The sequence below is a fragment of the Alternaria alternata genome (assembly GCF_001642055.1).
Source record: "Alternaria alternata strain SRC1lrK2f unplaced genomic scaffold CC77scaffold_36, whole genome shotgun sequence".
In the NCBI taxonomy this organism is placed as follows: Eukaryota; Fungi; Ascomycota; class Dothideomycetes; order Pleosporales; family Pleosporaceae; genus Alternaria; species Alternaria alternata.
This window is the reverse complement of record NW_017306225.1, coordinates 144,911-161,894: the sequence shown is the minus strand read 5'-3', so window position 1 is coordinate 161,894 and position 16,984 is coordinate 144,911. Positions and strand designations below refer to the sequence as shown.

Below are 16,984 nucleotides of genomic sequence, written 5' to 3'. Positions count from 1 at the left end.
GGTGGTGCAAGACTGGCTACGTGAGTGCAAAGAGTGATAGCTACTCGTCCTGGACAACGTCGATGACACCCAGTTTCTTCTTGACGCTCCTCCGGCTGGTGGCCTAGCCAAGGCTTCTTCGAGGGAAGGGGAAGGGGATTAGGTAACCATAGGTGTGAAACCATATACCCAAGAGACATTACTCTGTCACCATGTACCGCACCCTCGCGCTGGCTCAAGAGCAAAAGAAACAAACCATGAATTTACGAAGCGAACGAATCTACGTATCAAGTCTTCCATTCAACTACTGTGCTTGTCATGAAAGCTATCCACATAAAACTCCGAACATGGTACAACTTGAACAGCCAAGAATGCTTTTTTCCAATACCCGGAACCACAACAACACACCAATCACGATAAGATCAACCAAGTTCGGAGGACAAAACATCCTTACCTGTTAACCTTACCTTGGACGACACCATCTTTGCAACTACTCAAAAACACAAAATCGTGCTTTATAAACTTACATTATACCTACCCAGCAACTCTCGCAAAAAGACCAATGAAAAAAAAATTCGGGGACGTGGAAACCAAAAAAATAAAGAAGCTAATAAAACATGGCGGAGGAAAAGGGTTCACCTTGCGCCTACCCATCGAGAGAGAGAGAAATCCCCGTCCTGGCCTAAACCAAACCTGTGCGAAACCTGGGTGATGAAGAATTGTGACTTGTGGCCGACTGTGAGGTGCTGTGCTGTACCTTTTGCTTAATCGATGAGTTGAAACTCGGAAGAGCCGATGAGAAGATATCATCGACGGACCGATCGTCAACCTAGAGGTAACACATCTCAACCCTTACCATCCAGATCCGCATCGCTGTGTTGTATGGTCGAACGTCAAGATCTTACCCTCAAAGGCGAGAAAGCGTGAAGGTGAGGCGAAGAAAAGGGAGGTAACCTTTTGACAAACCCTTGCAGAAGGACACTTCGCTCAGCGAGTGGAAACACCCGAGCCAACATCGAGTCAGACTAGTATCTGCGGCGCTGTCGCGGATCGTCGTAGTTGTCGCCTTCGTAACCGCGCTTCCTGGAGTCGTCTCGGCCTCCACCGTATCCACCACCGTCGCGATCGCGATACCGATCTCTGCTACCGAGCGGTTCATTGTTAGCACCGCTGGAACCTCTGTCGAAGCCACCTCCACCACCGCCACGACGATCTTCGTATCGTCCTCCACCGCCTCCAGCTCGATCGCCTCCAAATCCGCCGCCACTTCCTCGATCGCCACCGAAGCCACCGCCTCGTGGGCCACGCGGACCTGCTGGCGCGCCGTCGGGAGGACCGTAGCCATTGGATTGGTAACCAATCCCTCCACGACCACCACCAAAGTCACCACGTCCACCACGGCCTCCACCTCCAAATCCACCTCGTCCGCCGAAACCACTTCTATCGCCGCCGAAGCCGCCACGGCCGCCACCGCGTCCGCCGAAACCACCACCAAAGCCGCCGCCACGAGCTCCGAAGCCACCAGGGCCAGCTGGAGGGCCACCGAATTGGCTGCCACCTCCACTCGGACCGCGAGCAGACGGGCCCTTGGTGTAGCCTCGTCCGCCGAGACCGCCACCGAAGCGACGAGGGCGCCATCCAGAGACTGTGCGACCGCGCTCGACATCTACCAGTACACGGCGGTCTTTGATCTTGATACCGTCGGTCTCTTTGTAGGCGGCCTTCATATCCTTTTCGCGCTCAAATACGATGAAAGCGTAACCGCGCTTTCGCTTCTTGGCTGGCGCGTCGGCGGGCTGAGTAACGTCTTCGACGATGCGGATGCGCTCAATAGGACCGTAGCGGCCGAATTCGCGCTCGAGGTCATCAGAAGTGACGCCATACGACAAGCGCGACACGAAGAGCGTTTTGAAAGCGTCGCCCTGGACTTTGGGATCTTCAGAGGGTTTGTCTGCGTGATGTTAGCATATGGACGCAGATAGCGATTGCGCAAGTGAGATGAAAAGTGCGCGTAGTGATGTCGTACAATCCTTGACCCCTTCGGTAAGCAGGTGCTCCTGTTTCTCCTTCTTTTCGAGCTTCTTGCGATCGCGCTTCTGCAGCCAGCTGTCGGTGGGCACATAGCCGTCGTTGTCTTTGTATTCCCTCAGCGCCTCGAGGTACTGGCCCACGCCACCAATCTTGGGCGTGCAGCGCTTCTCAGGCGCGTGGTCGGCCGGCTCAACCCATCGCAGCGGCGGCCGCGGGGCGAACAGGTTCAACAGCATCGGGGGGAGTAGATGCGTCATGCTGGTTTGATTTGTTCTGGAATGCGCTCCAGACAGCGATGTGGGATAGTGGGAATTACAAAGGGTGGAATGGGGAGTTGATGTTTTGGGGGGGAGGAACTGCTCGAGGAAGCTGCGACGCGGAGTTCGCACTAGCGCAAACCTAGGCTGCGACTGCCGCACGTGAGATGAACGCCAAACTTTTGGGGACGTCGAGACTGGTGACCGCACCGCCGTCATTACCGCCATTGCACGCCAACATGCCTGTCTCGGCTATCAAGACGGTCGCAAAGGCTCAGGTATGTTTTCGCAGACCCACGTATTCCCTCATTCGCCACTCCCCGGTGCTGATTACCACGGCAGAACGGCGTAGGAGCCTTTGTCCTCCCATGCAAGTCCCTCACCTTCCACTACTGCAACTGGTGGGGGTCGTCCAAGGGCATGAACGCCTTCCTCAAAGCCTCCCTGCCCGCATTCGCCAAGCGCAACCCTCAGATTGAAATCTCCGTCAGCCCACGGCCACGCAAACACCCCGTAATCATTGCAAACTACCTCAACGGCGCCCAACGGTCAATATGTGTGAAGAACCTGCAAAACGAGGGCGTGAGGGAAAAGGCAGAGATGCTGAGGAACAGCACAGGGGAGAAGAACAGGAAACTAGATGGACGACCAGTGAAGAGTTTGAATGAGAGCGTTAGGGGTATTTGGAGTCCGTTCCACGGAAGCAAGATCGAGATATGAGCATGGAGGGTGGATGGCTATGGATGATATACACAATAGAGGTCAAGCGATTGGCACAGGGCCGCCTTTGCGGGATGACAAAATGGGTGATGCTTCTGTGAGATTATTGTCGCAGAAGCTGACACGGTCCGAGTATGCTCAAAGACATACGAGCGACATATGCCGTTTGGAATACACATAACGATTGTACAAAAAATGTATCAAATACGCTAAATTCGCGGACATGCTTGGAACCAACACAGTTGATCTTCATAACGTTCATTATGCTGACTCTACATGATTCTTTTTTATAGCCAGCTCAAGTCTCTCATAAGATCGTTGCCGAAGCACGCTCAAATCATCTATAGACGAGCGCCATCACTTCGCGGAATTCATGCCTGGTTAGCGTTGATGATGTCAACAAAGGCAGGCTTCAAGCTAGCACCACCGACGAGGAAACCGTCAATGTCGGCCTGCTTGGCAAGCTCGTTGCAGTTTTTCTCCGAGACACTGCCACCGTACAGGATACGGGTCTTCTCGGAGGCCTCGGGTGAGACCTCCTTCTTGAGCCACTCGCGGAGGGCGGCGTGGACCTCCTGTGCTTGCTCGGTGGTTGCGACCTTGCCGGTACCAATGGCCCTGTTATCCGTTAGTGACTGCAGATGCATCGTAGTTGGAAAGAGTGAACGCACCAGATGGGCTCGTAAGCAACGACAATCTTGCTCCAGTCCTTGACCTTGTCCGCAACAGCCTTGAGCTGCTTGGTAACAACGCTGACGGTCTCGCCCGCCTCACGCTGCTCCAGGCTCTCGCCGCAGCACAGAATCACACCAAGACCGTTGTCGGTGGCTGTCTTTGTCTTGTTGGCAATGAAGTCGTCGTTCTCCTGGAGGATCTGGCGACGCTCCGAGTGTCCGACTAAGGTCCAGGTGATGCCGCTGTCCTTGAGTTGCTCAGCCGAGATCTCGCCGGTGAAGGCTCCGTTGGGCTTGTCGAAGATGTTTTGCGCTGCGACCTCGAGGCCCTTGCGGAGGTGCTCGCGTGTGAGGAGGAGGTAGAGGGCTGGGGGTGCGATGACGACCTCTGGTTGAGGGTTAGTTTTTCGTACTTTGCTAATGTGATGGATTTTGCGCCTTCTTGGGTCGCTGAAGATGCCTTTCAACGTACCTGTGTTGGGGTCGAGCTTGGCCTTGTTCAGGTTCTCAACGATGTCGGTGATGCTCTTAATAGAGCCGTTCCTTAGTTTCGTCAGTCTCTCTCCTTCATTGAGCGACTCACGGCTTGTGAAGTTACGAACATCTTGAAGTTACCTGATTGCCGTTAGTTTTGTCTCAATGCCGCGTTCAGAGTGAATTGCTTACCTCCGACGAAGAATTGGCGACCCATGTTTGCGGTTGTGTTGAAATTTTTTGGATAGAAAGGTGGTATGTAGGGGTATCAAAAGTGTCAAGTTGAGATTGAAGTGTGGAATTGAGATGAAGAAGCTGTTGTTGTTGAGCAGCAGCACTTCTTACAGCTTTAGTGGGGTTACCGCGGGGCTAGTGACGTCGGATCATTCTGAGCTGTTACAGCATCCGGCAAAACTCGGGCTTGGGTGAGCTGTCTATGGAACAATGGAGACTTGTTGAAATTTCTTCTTTTTATTGGCAACTATCGCGATCATGCGTTATACATGATCACAGCTCGCCATCAGGGTGTCGGGTAGATACGGAAGCCACATGTAGTACTTGAGAACGCTGAGATATCTATCATACTCTTCAACTTCATACATTGATCAAAGGGCATGTTACAGCACCATCAATACCACCTGCTTCGTGATGTTGCAGGACGAAGCGATGATGAAAGAGTGGGGTCGCTAACGTGATCGTCCCGCATGCTATTGCTCCTTAGCTTTCAGCCTCACAGCCGGCCGGCCGACATCATCTACATGCAAGCTCTAGCTGGACAACCGGAACAACACAACCACCTATAAACCCCATAGTTTTGCGCGCAGATGCCTCGCCGACAGCCTCCCGGCCATACGGTAAAGAAGCATATGGACACACCTCGTCGGGTGCGGTTTTTTGAAGCTTTTGAGCGCAAGGGCGAGCGAACGGCGCGAGACATCTTTAAAGACTTTAATATACACCCCAGCACCGGTTACAAGCTCCTCCACGATCGTGAGCGTTACGGCGACCTTGCTGACCGCCGTGAGAAGTTCAGAAAGCAAAAACAACAGATGCGCGGAACCCGGCAGGGCCCCAAGCCCAAAAGCTCTTGTGAACAGCTCAAGTCCAAAAGCTCTGGTGGACAGCCCAAGCCCAGAAGCTCCGATGAACAGCTCCACATGCCCGAGACTACCGTGATATCCAATACCCAAGAAGCTCCAATTGTTCCCGGCATCTCTGTGACCGTTCACGGCGTCTCTGTGACACCGCTGACGCAATGCGCTCACTGGCACTCTCCGCTCGACATCATCGCCATCAAGCACTTCTGCTGTCAAAAGTTCTACGCTTGCATCAGCTGTCATGACGCCTGCGAATCACACATGTCTTCTGTCTGGCCTTTTGCGCGCAGAGATGAGAGTGCGGTACTTTGCGGACAGTGCAAGCACATCCTGACTATTTCCGAATACATGGAGAGCGGAAGCAAATGTACGCGATGTGCGAGCGCATTCAATCCAGGGTGCAAGAACCATTGGGCATTGTACTTTGAGCTTAGCAAGGAGCTGTAGTCTCGCTTTGAAAAAATACTCACAGAGAGTGGGTAGCCTGTGAGTAGCAGCCAAAGTGTGTGTGTACCATGGTCATCGCAGTACCGTGCTTGAAATGGATTCATGGGATTGTACGACCATGGTTTCGCAAATCGATCAGCGTGAATTCGGTTTTCTCGACGGCATCCAGGCCTCTACATCAACACATATAGGTAACGACATTAGTTTATCGATTGCATCAGACTTCTCCCAGCATACACCGCGTCAGGATGAACGAACAGGTTCAAGCCTCTGGCTTCAATATCCATCGAGGATCAGGAAAGCCTCGATGGGGTCTCCGATACACTTCCAGACATACCTCAACCCGCATCAAAACATAACCCGGCAGCAACCAAATTCATCTACAATGCCAGCTTCAGGATACGACTACGAGCGATACAGGACAAACATAGATGACTCCGTATACGATCCCGCAACATGAATTCCAACGACCATGAGTGACAAACGTATCAGCAGATCGCTCGCGTACACTTGCCATGCCGTCTACAACGAATTTCGGGTATGCTTCTTTCAGCTCAGCAGCATCATTTTCCGTACCACCTCCCCCAAAAACAAACTTAACGGGGCTTCTTCCATGGAACATACCTGGAAATAGAGAGCTTAGCCATCCAGAACGCATCTCGAGTGTGAATGGGGGTGTACGTGGGGCACACTACGATGAACATTCGATTTACGACGGCACTGCGAACTGCAGGTAATCCGCCGCCTCCGTCGCGATTGAATGTTTAAAGAATGTGCCGATCATGATGCGCAAATATATTCGCCAAATCATGTCGATCGAAGACAACGAATCTACCGCGCAGTCGTAGTGTCATATAAAAGGCCTTCGTTCGCTTCTGCAGCGGATGCTTAAGCGGCGCATTGAGCGAAGCATCACCACCGCTTACTGTTCCTGCTTTTTCGTATCCATCGGATGCCAAAAACTGGAAGGATATGCCCCTGGTCATCCGGGTCTCTTTACGCGCGAGTCACCATAGAAGCGAAGACTGCATCTGGTCGCAATGCGAAACAAAAACAATCGCACGATGGATGACAGCAGTGAACGCCCTGCAGTCCCTCGCCATGTCGACCAGCGCCTTCAAACTGCTGTTCGATGGTGATCCATATCCTGAGCTCATACAACACGTCTTTCATGCCTTGTTCAAAAAAAAAAAAGAAACGCTTGGCAAGTTGCTTTGGATATCAGCCATGCATCTGACGATACTGGTCTCCTGCAGCATCCGTGGTTGGGTCGTCGACGACGTACTGGACATACGCACGAAGACACGCCAATACTGGTACGCGATATGAGTCTTAGGACTGGGAAATACGGTGCAAATTTGATATTGGATGCGAACAAAACGTCCCGGACACTGTTCTTGGGGGTCGGGATATGGAAGTCGACGGCCGTATTACACAATGGTGCGATTATCAAGGGCATTGGCAGAAAGAAACACTGGGGCATTTTCGTCCTCTACCAGACTTCCATGCTTTGAGGAGAGAACGTTTCATTCTTACTTAAAGTTTGGGGACAATCACTCAAAAGCAACACATTTGCTTATAAACGTAATGCGCTGCGATAGATTCTACGTATGCATGGGTGTCTGGCTGCTTGGCTACACCTGGCATTAAACGGCAGCATAGTCTCCTTTCTCAAAGACTTGAACTGTTGCCCCATCACATTAACAGAACAGTGCAGACTAGAATGACCAATTACACTTCGTTTTATCTGATCTCTGGGAAGGTTATCGGATTTCGAACCGCTGCCTGGGTCCTGGTGCATCATTTGGACGCCATCTCCCCGACATCCATTTTCGTTTTTCCTCTTCAACTTCGCCCAAGTAGTATGCAGATGTGTCTTTGACGGGCACAGGAACGGGCACATCAGAACCCACAAGGTTGGTGAACATTTCACCACCCCATGCCACTACTTCAAACAGATCGCCTGACTTAGAGCATTTTCGAAGAACAAAATTCCACAAATCTGGCTCTAATGACACCAACACATCGCCTTCCCTAGCAGTACCATGACATCGCCAAGTTGCTTTCCTTTCGTGCTCTACAAGTATACCTTCCTCGACGCGGCGCACTAAGCCAAGCTTGTAGAGGAAGAATTCGTGGTATTCGTCAACATCGTCTTGGAAAGATCGTTCCATCCTGAGATTTGGATCTGTATCATGCTCCGCTAAGTACACATGTGCTTCCTGCTCGCAGGTGTAAGTCGTTAGTGTATTGAACTGCACTATCTTTCCCCATGCCTTTCCATAAAGCAGAAGAGGTCTCGCTATACTGGATTGACTTGATGCTGAGGAAGAAAATAGATTCTCCGATGGTCTTAGTGCCCCAGGGTTCCGATAGTACATATCTTCTGACGGCATTGGCGCGCCAGCTTTCCTGATTGGGTTGTCGATGTCAAATTGCTCTAAAAACGCGCTGCCTTCATCGATCCGTATCTCTGGCTCCATTTCACCCGAGATAGGGCAACATACTTCGATTTCTGGCCAATCAAACGCGTACGACCTGTCTTTCTGGAAAGGGCACCACCTCAGTATACTGATACTTTGAGTATCCCGTATGATGTACCTAGTCGCGTCACCGCAGATCTCATGGTAGGTTTTATCATATGTTACTGGAATCGGCTCTGTTCCACTGTGTTTTGGTGTGAACATCATTCCTAGGACAGAAAAGATGTGGTCATGTGGCACCGATGCCTGAAATCCTTTTCCTTGTTTCAACAAAACCAGTAAATCTAACTCTCTGGATAGGTAAAGCTCATTGAGAGAATTCAGGTTTTCAACGGCTCTATGATTGGAAGCTGATTGAAGGGTGCTTTTTGAGAACTCATTGTTACTCATAGTAGTCATGGAGTGTAGGGCTTCATTGAAAAGCTCCCAAGTCGTGGAGAAGTAAGGACAACAGACAATCAACCTCTCGGCGGCGAACACTTCTTGGCGAACCCAACTTTGCCTGAACCATGCATAGTCCAAGATCGATTTCCATAGCTCTTTCTTATGATCAAAACAACATAGGAGTTTTTCGTCCGGCCTAAATCCCTCATCCGGCTCCTCATTTGGCTCACATTCCTCGTTGCAGCGCCGTATTATGTTGTCGACTGATAGTGATTCACCGAGCCACACAATCACTGTACTCGCTTTGGAAAAGATATTTTTCATCCAAGGTATCTGAGCAGCTTTCTCGACTAGATCGTCCTGGTTGATGCAAAGGTAGTCGATCCAAACATATCGCGTATCTTGTGGCTTTCGAAGGTATTTGAGTGCAGAGTCGAGATTATCACGTAAGAGTATCTTATTGCCGTCGCAAATACATTTGGCAGAAGGCGACGCAGTTCCCCAAGCGTACGAAAGCGCGTCGTATGTGACGAGAGTGTCGTGGTTGATAACAGCCCCGGTATTCAAGTCCACCAAGTCAACGACAACAAGGCTGAGTTCAAGGCATGCTGACAGATCTTCGTTCGGTTTGATGAGCACAAGGCGCGTCTGCCATTTATGAATCTTGGAATATGAACTTATAGCCACAGTCGGTTCGGGTAGCTTTTCTTGGACCCTAGAAGGTTGGATCATGACGAGATGCGGACGGCCATAGATTGTTGACCATGTGGAGAAGAAGGCAGAAGCGCCATGACGAGCGGTGTCACCCCGCTTCAGCTTACGTCAAGAGTCCTTGGTATTATGTGGCTTGGGCAGGCAGACGAGCCTGCGTCTCCTGCAAGGCTGCCTGTAAGCGAACCCTGAAAGTACAACATCTCACACCGTACTATAGCCAAGAAAGCTACAACAGGCTGATGGAAGCGTCCTTTTCTAGATCCACTACCGCCAGATCTGCTAATAACATAATCTATGTAATTAATGTTAAGCTTAATTTTAAGTCAAACTCTAAACCTAATAAAAGAGATGGCGCGTTCTAAGGTTTCATGCCAGCTCCGGACGGCAGCGACACTAACACAGCCAGCACCAGCGCCAGCAACAAAGGCGCACGGTCAACCACTTCATTGCAGGCCGCGTAACTCACGATAGCCTCTATTTCATCTACGGGCCTTTCTCGCAATAATACAGCATGATCTTTGTAAGACGATGAACCCACTTCTCGCCAATAAACCCAACGTCCGGCAATAGACCCATAACCAAATCCCATTTCCCCCAATATCATCGTTGCTCCATTGCATGATTGGCGGAGGCTCAATCATCATATAGCCTATAAGGCAGTGCGATCACTAAATAGAGATTGTACTTTGTCAGCATTTCATCCGTGGTCTGTCACTACTCACTTGCGATATGATAGAAAAGCAAACGAAATTTGACGCATACTCTATACCCAACCTCTCTGATATCCTTTTTACCATCTCGCTCTCTTACAAAGTCTGAATTTGAGTTTCCTTGAGAAAACATGCCTTTTGGACAGCTTCCCGTTGGCAACAACCCCGTCCCGCAGCATGACCCTCCATACAGCAACGACGTACCTGTATTCTCCGACGTCACCATCCTAGTAATCCGGTACCGAACATCCTTCGCCAGCATCAGCCGCCTCATCCCGGACGTGCTCGAAGTAGAAGAGGAACCATTAGTAACCGCCACACAACTAAAATACGGCATCGCTCCCGCTGGCCCATTCACCGAGTTCATCCATACAGTGGAGGTGAGATACCAGGGTAAATCCTACGACTTCTGCCTATCTCTAATTGTAGACCTTGAGGCTGCCCTCCTGGCTGGCAGAGAGCAGAATGGCTTTCCAAAACGACTAGGTCGCCTCTCTCTAACACCGAGCACCACATCCAAAACGACAGGACATGTCGAACGACCAATTGGTCAGACATTTTTGCAATATGGTTTCGAGGCCAAGGCCAAGCAAAGCCCTCCTCCAAGACTTGACAAGCCATTCTTGAGTTTGAGGGTAATTCCATCGCCTGTTGCGGGCGCAAAGGCATCGGTCAAGGACCTGGTGCCTAGTGATTTTGAGATCAAGCCGGCTGAAGTTTGGGAAGGGGTTGGGGAATTGACGTTTCCTGAAAAGTGTTCACGGACAGAAGCAGTGAACAAGATTGAGATACTTCGGTATGAATCGTCGACGCTGGCATATGAATGCGATGTTATATTGCACCCTGCAAAGGAAGTTTTCCCATTATGAGAGACAGGAATCTAAAGCGGTGGCTTGAGTTAGACATAAATACCAACGCATATAAAGCAAGTCACTGTTTTTCGCCAACCTGCAACAACACCAAAGTGCAAGAAGCCAAACGCAAGAGTCGTAACCAAAGCACCTGAGAACCATGCAGAAAGCCGATTTGTTTCATGACAAACGCGTTTCCATTTCACGTCAACACTCATGGTATCATAACCTATTTTCCCAATGTCATAAACAGCCTATCTCCAATGTCTCCCAGGCCAGGCTTGATCATGCCCTTCTCATCAACCCCCTTGTCACACCCACCAACCCACACCTCAACACCCTCTTCCCACTCTCCACACGCCTTCTGCAGCCCCTCCTCCGTCGCCAATATGCTCACGACGATGATCCTCTTCACGCCCCAGTCCTTCAACGTGTCGATTGCCGCTTGTGCCGTCGCACCCGTAGCGATGATGGGGTCTACGATGATGGCCAGCTCGGGTTGGGGAGATGTTGAGCCCGCGGCGGTGTTGTGCGGGGTGTGGTAGGGTAGGTTGTTGTAGTATTCTACGGGTTGGAGGGTGGACTTTTCGCGGTAGAGACCAAGGTGGTGGATTGGGACGGGGGTGGGGAGGAGGGAGGAGAGGGCTGGGACCATGGAGAGTCCTGAGCGGAGGATGGGGACGAGGGATATGGAGGTGGGTGCGGGGGAGGTGGTGGTTGTGGTGTATTCGTAGCCGAGGGGGGATTTGTCCTAGGCGGAGTTAGTGGGTGTTGTGGTATAACATTGATTGGTATGGCTAATTGTCTGGGGGACTGTTATTGTTTTGGGAATATGGAATCCTTTTATGGATATGTGGCTCGGAATACCACCCCACTTGGTTGGTGTTATGTGACCGGATGAATGAGAAAGATGGACGTACTGTGCCCGCCGGTTGTGCCTTTAAGCCTGCGGCCAGAGCTTCATAACCGACCATGAGAGCCAATTCATGCACCAGCGTTTGCGCGTCTTTGGACCCTGTGCTCGCCGATCGCAGCTGTGAGAGCTTCGCTTGGAGACATGGGTGTGTCGAGACGTGAGCGTTCTTGGGGAGGTTGATGCCAGACATGTTGGATATGAATTAACGAGTAAACGTAGATGGTATCTTAGAAGCGTTCTTGGTATTCTGGAATATATAGTGGTGCTCAACTAGATTTACTTGTCCGTTCAAGAAGGTGCATGAGACAAGCGCGTGGTCACGTCTAAGCTCCCCACATGCCGGCGATAACAGATGCCACGGCGTCGGGCAGCTCCGTGACCTGAAACCTTGTCACGCCCTCGGCAACTGCATGACACTTGACCAGGGTCCCATGCGCCAATCGGAGAAAATGGGATCGCTTGTCATTCGTCGCATGGCTTTGCATAAGCAAAGGTTACTTGAGATTTGACCTTTTCTTATTTGGCGCAGGAGGGAGGGAGAGGGAGGCACCATGGGCTGATATACGTGTACAGTCCTATTCCTGGGGACTGCCACGTCCTTCTTGTCATCATAGAAGCGAGCATGGCGCATTACTTCAAGTCGCACGCGGCGTCGAGCTGAAGTACTTCGGGCCTATACATAGAGAGTTGTCAATCTCGGTACCGCGCGTCATAGCACATTCAATCTGCAGGCACACGGGACGGCAATGGCAGCTATGGCCAACTCTGCAACTGTCCCCATCGACCAGGAAGACGTCCCTTCGAAACGCGAGTCGCATTTCAACAACCAGCGCTCGTCGCTGCGTTCGTCTACCATTTCCGAAGAGTCAGCGCACCGCCCACAACCACGGTCCCGAACACGCAGCGACCTGCGCCGCCTGCACGACTTCAACCTCGATCTGGAAAAAGTCACTTCGGAGCGTGCGGATAGCGAACCAGTACCTGACTCCCCGACCTCGACCGCTTCGCCCGCGCCCAATGTGCCATATACCTCGCGCCAACGCGATTCATCATATAGCAGCGTGAAGCGACGGGAACGACACTCAGGAAAGCACAATTCGCTCAGCACAGTATCCTCGCGAGCTGGAGGTGGACAGGTGAAATCAGGCGAAGACCTTTTAGCCCCAGAGTCCTGGCTGCACCTCTACAACGAAAACGCACAGTCGCCCAACCTCCCACAGCCTTTGCGAACACCCAGGACGCGGGGCCAGAGCAGGCATTCAAATCCAGAGTATGGGAGCAGACCTGCGTCACAAACACGGCAGCAGCAGCAGCGATCGAGAAGACCCTCTTTCCCACTCGGACGAGCAGCAACAGGCTCCCAACTAGACATTACCGCCTTACCCAGTATGTCGCCTGTCCAAGAGCACGACAACCACAACCATGCTCAAAACTACGACCCACACGCAGAGTACTACCTACGTTCCAAGCGCACCCCCAGCGCGCAAAAAGCATCGAGATTAGCTACAGAACTCTACACGGTCTCCTACTTGATCTTCTTCTCAATATGGGGTACGCTAGCTCGTCTGGGTCTACAAGCCCTGACCTTCTACCCCGGTGCACCAGTCATCTTTTCAGAACTCTGGGCCAACGTGGCGGGAACCTTCATCATGGGCTTCCTATCCGAAGACCGGCGTTTGTTCGCCGCAGAATGGGGTCAGCATCAACACGGCGATAGCAGACAAGGAGAAAAACTGCCAGAGCCATCCGACTACCCCGCCGACCACACGCGCGACAAACCCCGGCATGGCAAAGTCAAGAAAACAATACCCATGTACATTGGCCTTGCAACAGGCTTCTGCGGCTCTTTCACCAGCTTCTCGTCTTTCATCCGCGACATCTTCCTCTCGCTATCAAACGACTTGAAGAGTCCGATTAATCATCCTTATCCCCCGAATACAGCCATCCCCTCTGCAACTACGACTGTATCGCGGAATGGCGGATACAGCGTCATGGCCATACTCGCCACCATCATCATAACAATCTCAACGTGCTACTGTGCGCTCCACATGGGAGCTCACCTCGCGCTGGCCCTGGACCGGGTAACGCCTACCCTGCCCTTCCGGCTCACACGCCGCGTCGTGGATCCGCTCTTCGTGGTGCTGGGCTGGGGCACATGGTTCGGCGCCATCATCATGGTGTGCTTACCGCCGCACTCAGCATGGCGCTCCCAGGCCCTGTTCGCCCTCGTCTTTGCGCCCGCGGGATGCCTGCTCCGTTATTATGTCTCCTTGGTGCTGAATCCTATTAACTCGTCGTTCCCGCTCGGTACTTTTACCGTTAATGTCTTTGGTACGGCGGTCTTGGGTATGGCGTACGATCTTCAGCACGTTCCGTTGGCTAGTACTGGGCGTGTGGGTGCGAGTGTGGTTGGGTGTAGTGTGTTGCAGGGGGTCATGGATGGGTTCTGTGGTTGTCTTACGACGGTGTCTACTTGGATCGTGGAGATTGATACTTTGAAGAGAAGAGCTGCTTATTTGTATGGGGTCGCGAGTGTGGGCGCAGGGTTGGGGTTGTTGGTGATTATCATGGGGAGTGTGAGGTGGACGGTGGGTTGGCAGGAGATTCTTTGCGTGACGTGAGGGAGCATAAGGTAATGTTTTGTTGTTGTTTTTTGCATGAAAGAGGAGGGTTCGCATTTTTGGTGCGTTTATGAATCGGCTCAGCCTGGTATGATATGGATGGTATGCGAGAACGACGTTTGGGCTTTTAATGGTAAGTGGCATATGATACATGATACGACAATCGAGGACGGCATTTTTGGCAATTACATTATAGCGACGTACAGTAACGATATACCCAAGATAGAATGAACTTTACAAGTATGCTAAACATTACGCTTGTCCACTCCTCCCTCTTGGTCTTTCTCATCCATAGGCGATTGGAGAACTGCACACTCCTTGTCAATCACTCGACCTATGTATTGACTTCCGGCAAAACTATGCATCCTCAATGCTTCGTCGAAGCGCACGCGTGGGGCGCGCTGCTTGCTGACATTATGGCTGTTTTCTTGCCTTGTCTCTTGCATATCCAATGGGACCTTGGTGATAGCGTCGCTATCAACAATGGTCATGCGCGGCCTCGGAACTGGACGTCGGGTATCTTTATGCTGGAACGTTGCTGATGAATCTTCGGTTGTGCAGTCTACATTTACACCCCCCTGCATTTCTACCCTGCCATTCCCATGAACACGTCTGGCGATCTGAGGTTCTGGCACGTTGTCTCCAAAAACAAGCCGACTCCTCCTGAACCTTCCACTTCCGTCATCCCTTTGGATTGGCAGTGGAAGAGGTTGGTGTGCCGGACTGGCTACTCTACGCGCACCAATCGCCCATTCACCCTCATCTTCTTCCTGCTCTTCGTCTCGGGTGCGTATGCGTTTCTGACGCTGCGCACGAACAACCATTCGGGGTCTAATTGCCTGCCGGTGCAGCTGTCGTTATTGAAGTAGAAGGAGAAGGAGTGTCGTTATGAGTGCTGACGCTAACGTGAGTTCGATCATGTTTTGGTAGCCCGATATTGTTAAAGGAGTGGACAGAGGGTCAAGGATGTGAGGAGCGTAGAGTGGGAGGCGTGAGTCGAAGGGTTGGAAGAATCTGAGGAAATGGTTATCGAACATCCAGGGTAGCGATATGTTTGTGTTGTCAATGTCCGAATCACCATCCGTATACGCTTTTCAAACACTGAAACACAACTTACTGTCCACACAGTTCATGTCGCGCGAACATATGTGGATCACGCAGCGCTGTCATTCATCTTGCAGACTGCTCCGGCTCACCCCCCACCACAAACCTCAGCACAACTTTCTAATTCCCTTCTTCGTCCGGCGTGGCCCTAATCCACCTCCCCACCCCACCACTCTTCCGCCTAGTAATCGCATTCTTGAAATAATGATCGACAACCTCCGCTACCTCAACAGCCAGTTGCTTTGAGTAGCAATCCTTGCTCACAATCTCCTTCACCGCCCCCTCTTCCACTTTACTCTGATCATAGAATACCTCCATAATAGCAAGCGCCCTATATCCTGCCCTCCACTCGGACCAAAAGTCGCTCGACTGAGCCTTGCGCCTCTTGCTGCCATTGCTGAGGAGGTCGTTCTCAGGACCAGGCGCAAGTTGTAACGAGACTTTTCTGATGGAAGGAATTCCATAGACGGCCTCCACAATAGACGATACAGTTGAAGAAAGGGGAAAGACAGCCACGAAGCTAAATGAAGTCATATCTCTGCACAATGCTGGATTCTCGCCTAAGCGACCGAGAACGAGACTGAGGATCCTAGGCGCGATCTTAAGGTGGAATTCATATGTGCTGTATGCGGTGATCGATGAGCCTTCGTTGTAGCCCAAGTGGTTCCAGGGTCGGCGATAAATGAGCGGAGCGTCGTTTTTTCGATGTTCTTGTTGGTTGTTCTCTATGGGCGGTTGATCGCTGAGAAGCTCAATGTAGTGCATCTTCATCTCGAAAGCCCACATGTCGTTGGTACCCACATGTGAATCCAGCAACGCGGCCATGGTCTTGGGTGGTGCAGCGACGACAACACGCGCCGGCTCCAACAAATCGAATACCTTGTTCCAGATGTCGGTGACTTCGCGCGCCAATGGTCCTTGAGCGGTAGATACATGGCGCAAGTCATATTCCTTATCCGTGTGCAGCACCACGCTCTTAATGTGATGTTTCAGCTTGTTTCCTGTGACAAACCGCGAAAAATTATTGAAGTCCCCGGAAAGATGCGGTAACCACACTTTCGACGGTGTCGTCTTCAAGAATTCATCGCCTTCTTGGATCCGACACAACTGGATAAACACATCATCCATAGCAGGTGCGAACGCATCTCCGGTCGTTGCTTTGAACTTGCTGCGCAGCTTTGTATACAGCATGAATTCGTGGTTGCTTAGACTAGAGAGCTGTAATTGCATGCTGTCGACAAGGCGGGCATCCATGGGAACCCATTGTGGCTCCTTGTCCAGTGCTATGCGTGTGAAGCGGAAGAGGATGGGAAGGACCACTTTTCTCCAACGCCATGAAACAAGGGAGAGGGATTCGAGTGGCTTGGTGTTGATTTCGGTATACGAATAGGCTAGGTCTGCGCTTGGCTCGTGGTTGAACTTGGTGATTGATGGTGGTTGAGACTCGAGGTGCGAAGCGATCTGGGCCAGGAGCTCGTTTGGGAGGGCCTGCATGATGCCTGAGATGGACGCAGTTACGGAT

At 51.5% G+C, this 16,984-nt stretch overlaps 11 protein-coding genes across 11 annotated transcripts; 4 read left to right on the top strand and 7 right to left on the bottom strand.

Moving 5' to 3' along the window:
• Positions 1 to 476: 476 nt before the first annotated feature.
• Positions 477 to 896, bottom strand: CC77DRAFT_583894 (hypothetical protein). The gene has a single exon (XM_018532354.1). It carries the CDS (start codon positions 787 to 789, stop codon positions 514 to 516), a length of 276 nt encoding a protein of 91 aa, XP_018379393.1. The 5' UTR covers positions 790 to 896; the 3' UTR covers positions 477 to 513.
• A 108-nt stretch (positions 897 to 1,004) lies between these two features.
• CC77DRAFT_949804 (RNA-binding domain-containing protein) lies at positions 1,005 to 2,267 on the bottom strand (the record flags this gene model as incomplete). Its single annotated transcript, XM_018535279.1, has 2 exons — positions 1,005 to 1,930; positions 2,006 to 2,267. The coding sequence occupies 2 exons, from the start codon at positions 2,265 to 2,267 to the stop codon at positions 1,005 to 1,007; spliced, it is 1,188 nt and encodes a 395-aa protein (XP_018379392.1).
• A 239-nt stretch (positions 2,268 to 2,506) lies between these two features.
• On the top strand, positions 2,507 to 2,984 carry CC77DRAFT_976212 (hypothetical protein; the record flags this gene model as incomplete). Its single annotated transcript, XM_018535933.1, has 2 exons — positions 2,507 to 2,545; positions 2,610 to 2,984. Coding segments are annotated over 2 exons (414 nt in total), but the record flags the coding sequence as incomplete, so codon positions are not given.
• Positions 2,985 to 3,262: 278 nt separating this feature from the next.
• Positions 3,263 to 4,655, bottom strand: CC77DRAFT_584027 (Triosephosphate isomerase). Its single transcript, XM_018532355.1, has 5 exons — positions 4,328 to 4,655; positions 4,264 to 4,276; positions 4,134 to 4,204; positions 3,659 to 4,049; positions 3,263 to 3,605 (listed from the first exon to the last, which is right to left on the bottom strand). The coding sequence occupies exons 1-5, from the start codon at positions 4,350 to 4,352 to the stop codon at positions 3,359 to 3,361; spliced, it is 747 nt and encodes a 248-aa protein (XP_018379390.1). The 5' UTR covers positions 4,353 to 4,655; the 3' UTR covers positions 3,263 to 3,358.
• A 637-nt stretch (positions 4,656 to 5,292) lies between these two features.
• Positions 5,293 to 5,679, top strand: CC77DRAFT_949867 (zinc finger CHY domain-containing protein; the record flags this gene model as incomplete). Its single annotated transcript, XM_018535284.1, has 1 exon — positions 5,293 to 5,679. The coding sequence occupies one exon, from the start codon at positions 5,293 to 5,295 to the stop codon at positions 5,677 to 5,679; it is 387 nt and encodes a 128-aa protein (XP_018379389.1).
• A 3,152-nt stretch (positions 5,680 to 8,831) lies between these two features.
• CC77DRAFT_902502 (heterokaryon incompatibility) lies at positions 8,832 to 9,071 on the bottom strand (the record flags this gene model as incomplete). The annotated part of the gene is made up of 1 exon (XM_018533595.1): positions 8,832 to 9,071. A coding segment is annotated over one exon (240 nt), but the record flags the coding sequence as incomplete, so codon positions are not given.
• Positions 9,072 to 9,982: 911 nt separating this feature from the next.
• On the top strand, positions 9,983 to 10,972 carry CC77DRAFT_583884 (putative decarboxylase DEC1). The gene has a single exon (XM_018532353.1). It carries the CDS (start codon positions 10,102 to 10,104, stop codon positions 10,837 to 10,839), a length of 738 nt encoding a protein of 245 aa, XP_018379387.1. The 5' UTR covers positions 9,983 to 10,101; the 3' UTR covers positions 10,840 to 10,972.
• Positions 10,884 to 12,080, bottom strand: CC77DRAFT_1026210 (PRTase-like protein). The gene is made up of 2 exons (XM_018526215.1): positions 11,742 to 12,080; positions 10,884 to 11,572 (listed from the first exon to the last, which is right to left on the bottom strand). The coding sequence occupies exons 1-2, from the start codon at positions 11,925 to 11,927 to the stop codon at positions 11,051 to 11,053; spliced, it is 708 nt and encodes a 235-aa protein (XP_018379386.1). The 5' UTR covers positions 11,928 to 12,080; the 3' UTR covers positions 10,884 to 11,050.
• A 412-nt stretch (positions 12,081 to 12,492) lies between these two features.
• Positions 12,493 to 14,358, top strand: CC77DRAFT_1035960 (hypothetical protein; the record flags this gene model as incomplete). The annotated part of the gene is made up of 2 exons (XM_018526978.1): positions 12,493 to 13,123; positions 13,187 to 14,358. The coding sequence occupies 2 exons, from the start codon at positions 12,493 to 12,495 to the stop codon at positions 14,356 to 14,358; spliced, it is 1,803 nt and encodes a 600-aa protein (XP_018379385.1).
• Positions 14,359 to 14,603: 245 nt separating this feature from the next.
• On the bottom strand, positions 14,604 to 15,182 carry CC77DRAFT_1067419 (hypothetical protein; the record flags this gene model as incomplete). The annotated part of the gene is made up of 1 exon (XM_018528994.1): positions 14,604 to 15,182. The coding sequence occupies one exon, from the start codon at positions 15,180 to 15,182 to the stop codon at positions 14,604 to 14,606; it is 579 nt and encodes a 192-aa protein (XP_018379384.1).
• Positions 15,183 to 15,582: 400 nt separating this feature from the next.
• Positions 15,583 to 16,956, bottom strand: CC77DRAFT_1067418 (hypothetical protein; the record flags this gene model as incomplete). The annotated part of the gene is made up of 1 exon (XM_018528993.1): positions 15,583 to 16,956. One exon carries the CDS (start codon positions 16,954 to 16,956, stop codon positions 15,583 to 15,585), a length of 1,374 nt encoding a protein of 457 aa, XP_018379383.1.
• Positions 16,957 to 16,984: the final 28 nt, after the last annotated feature.

Excerpts from the sequence above, each read along its gene's own strand:
- CC77DRAFT_584027 (XM_018532355.1), bottom strand. The coding sequence starts at position 4,352 with ATGGGTCGCCAATTCTTCGTCGGAG. Across the intron at positions 4,050-4,133 it reads CAAGCTCGACCCCAACACAG|AGGTCGTCATCGCACCCCCA; the intron begins GTACGTTGAAAG and ends ACCCTCAACCAG. Across the intron at positions 3,606-3,658 it reads GTTGCTTACGAGCCCATCTG|GGCCATTGGTACCGGCAAGG; the intron begins GTGCGTTCACTC and ends AACGGATAACAG.
- CC77DRAFT_1026210 (XM_018526215.1), bottom strand. The coding sequence starts at position 11,927 with ATGTCTGGCATCAACCTCCCCAAGAACGCTCACGTCTCGACACACCCA. Across the intron at positions 11,573-11,741 it reads AGGCACAACCGGCGGGCACA|GACAAATCCCCCCTCGGCTA; the intron begins GTACGTCCATCT and ends AACTCCGCCTAG.
- CC77DRAFT_583884 (XM_018532353.1), top strand. The coding sequence starts at position 10,102 with ATGCCTTTTGGACAGCTTCCCGTTGGCAACAACCCCGTCCCGCAGCAT.
- CC77DRAFT_583894 (XM_018532354.1), bottom strand. The coding sequence starts at position 789 with ATGATATCTTCTCATCGGCTCTTCCGAGTTTCAACTCATCGATTAAGC.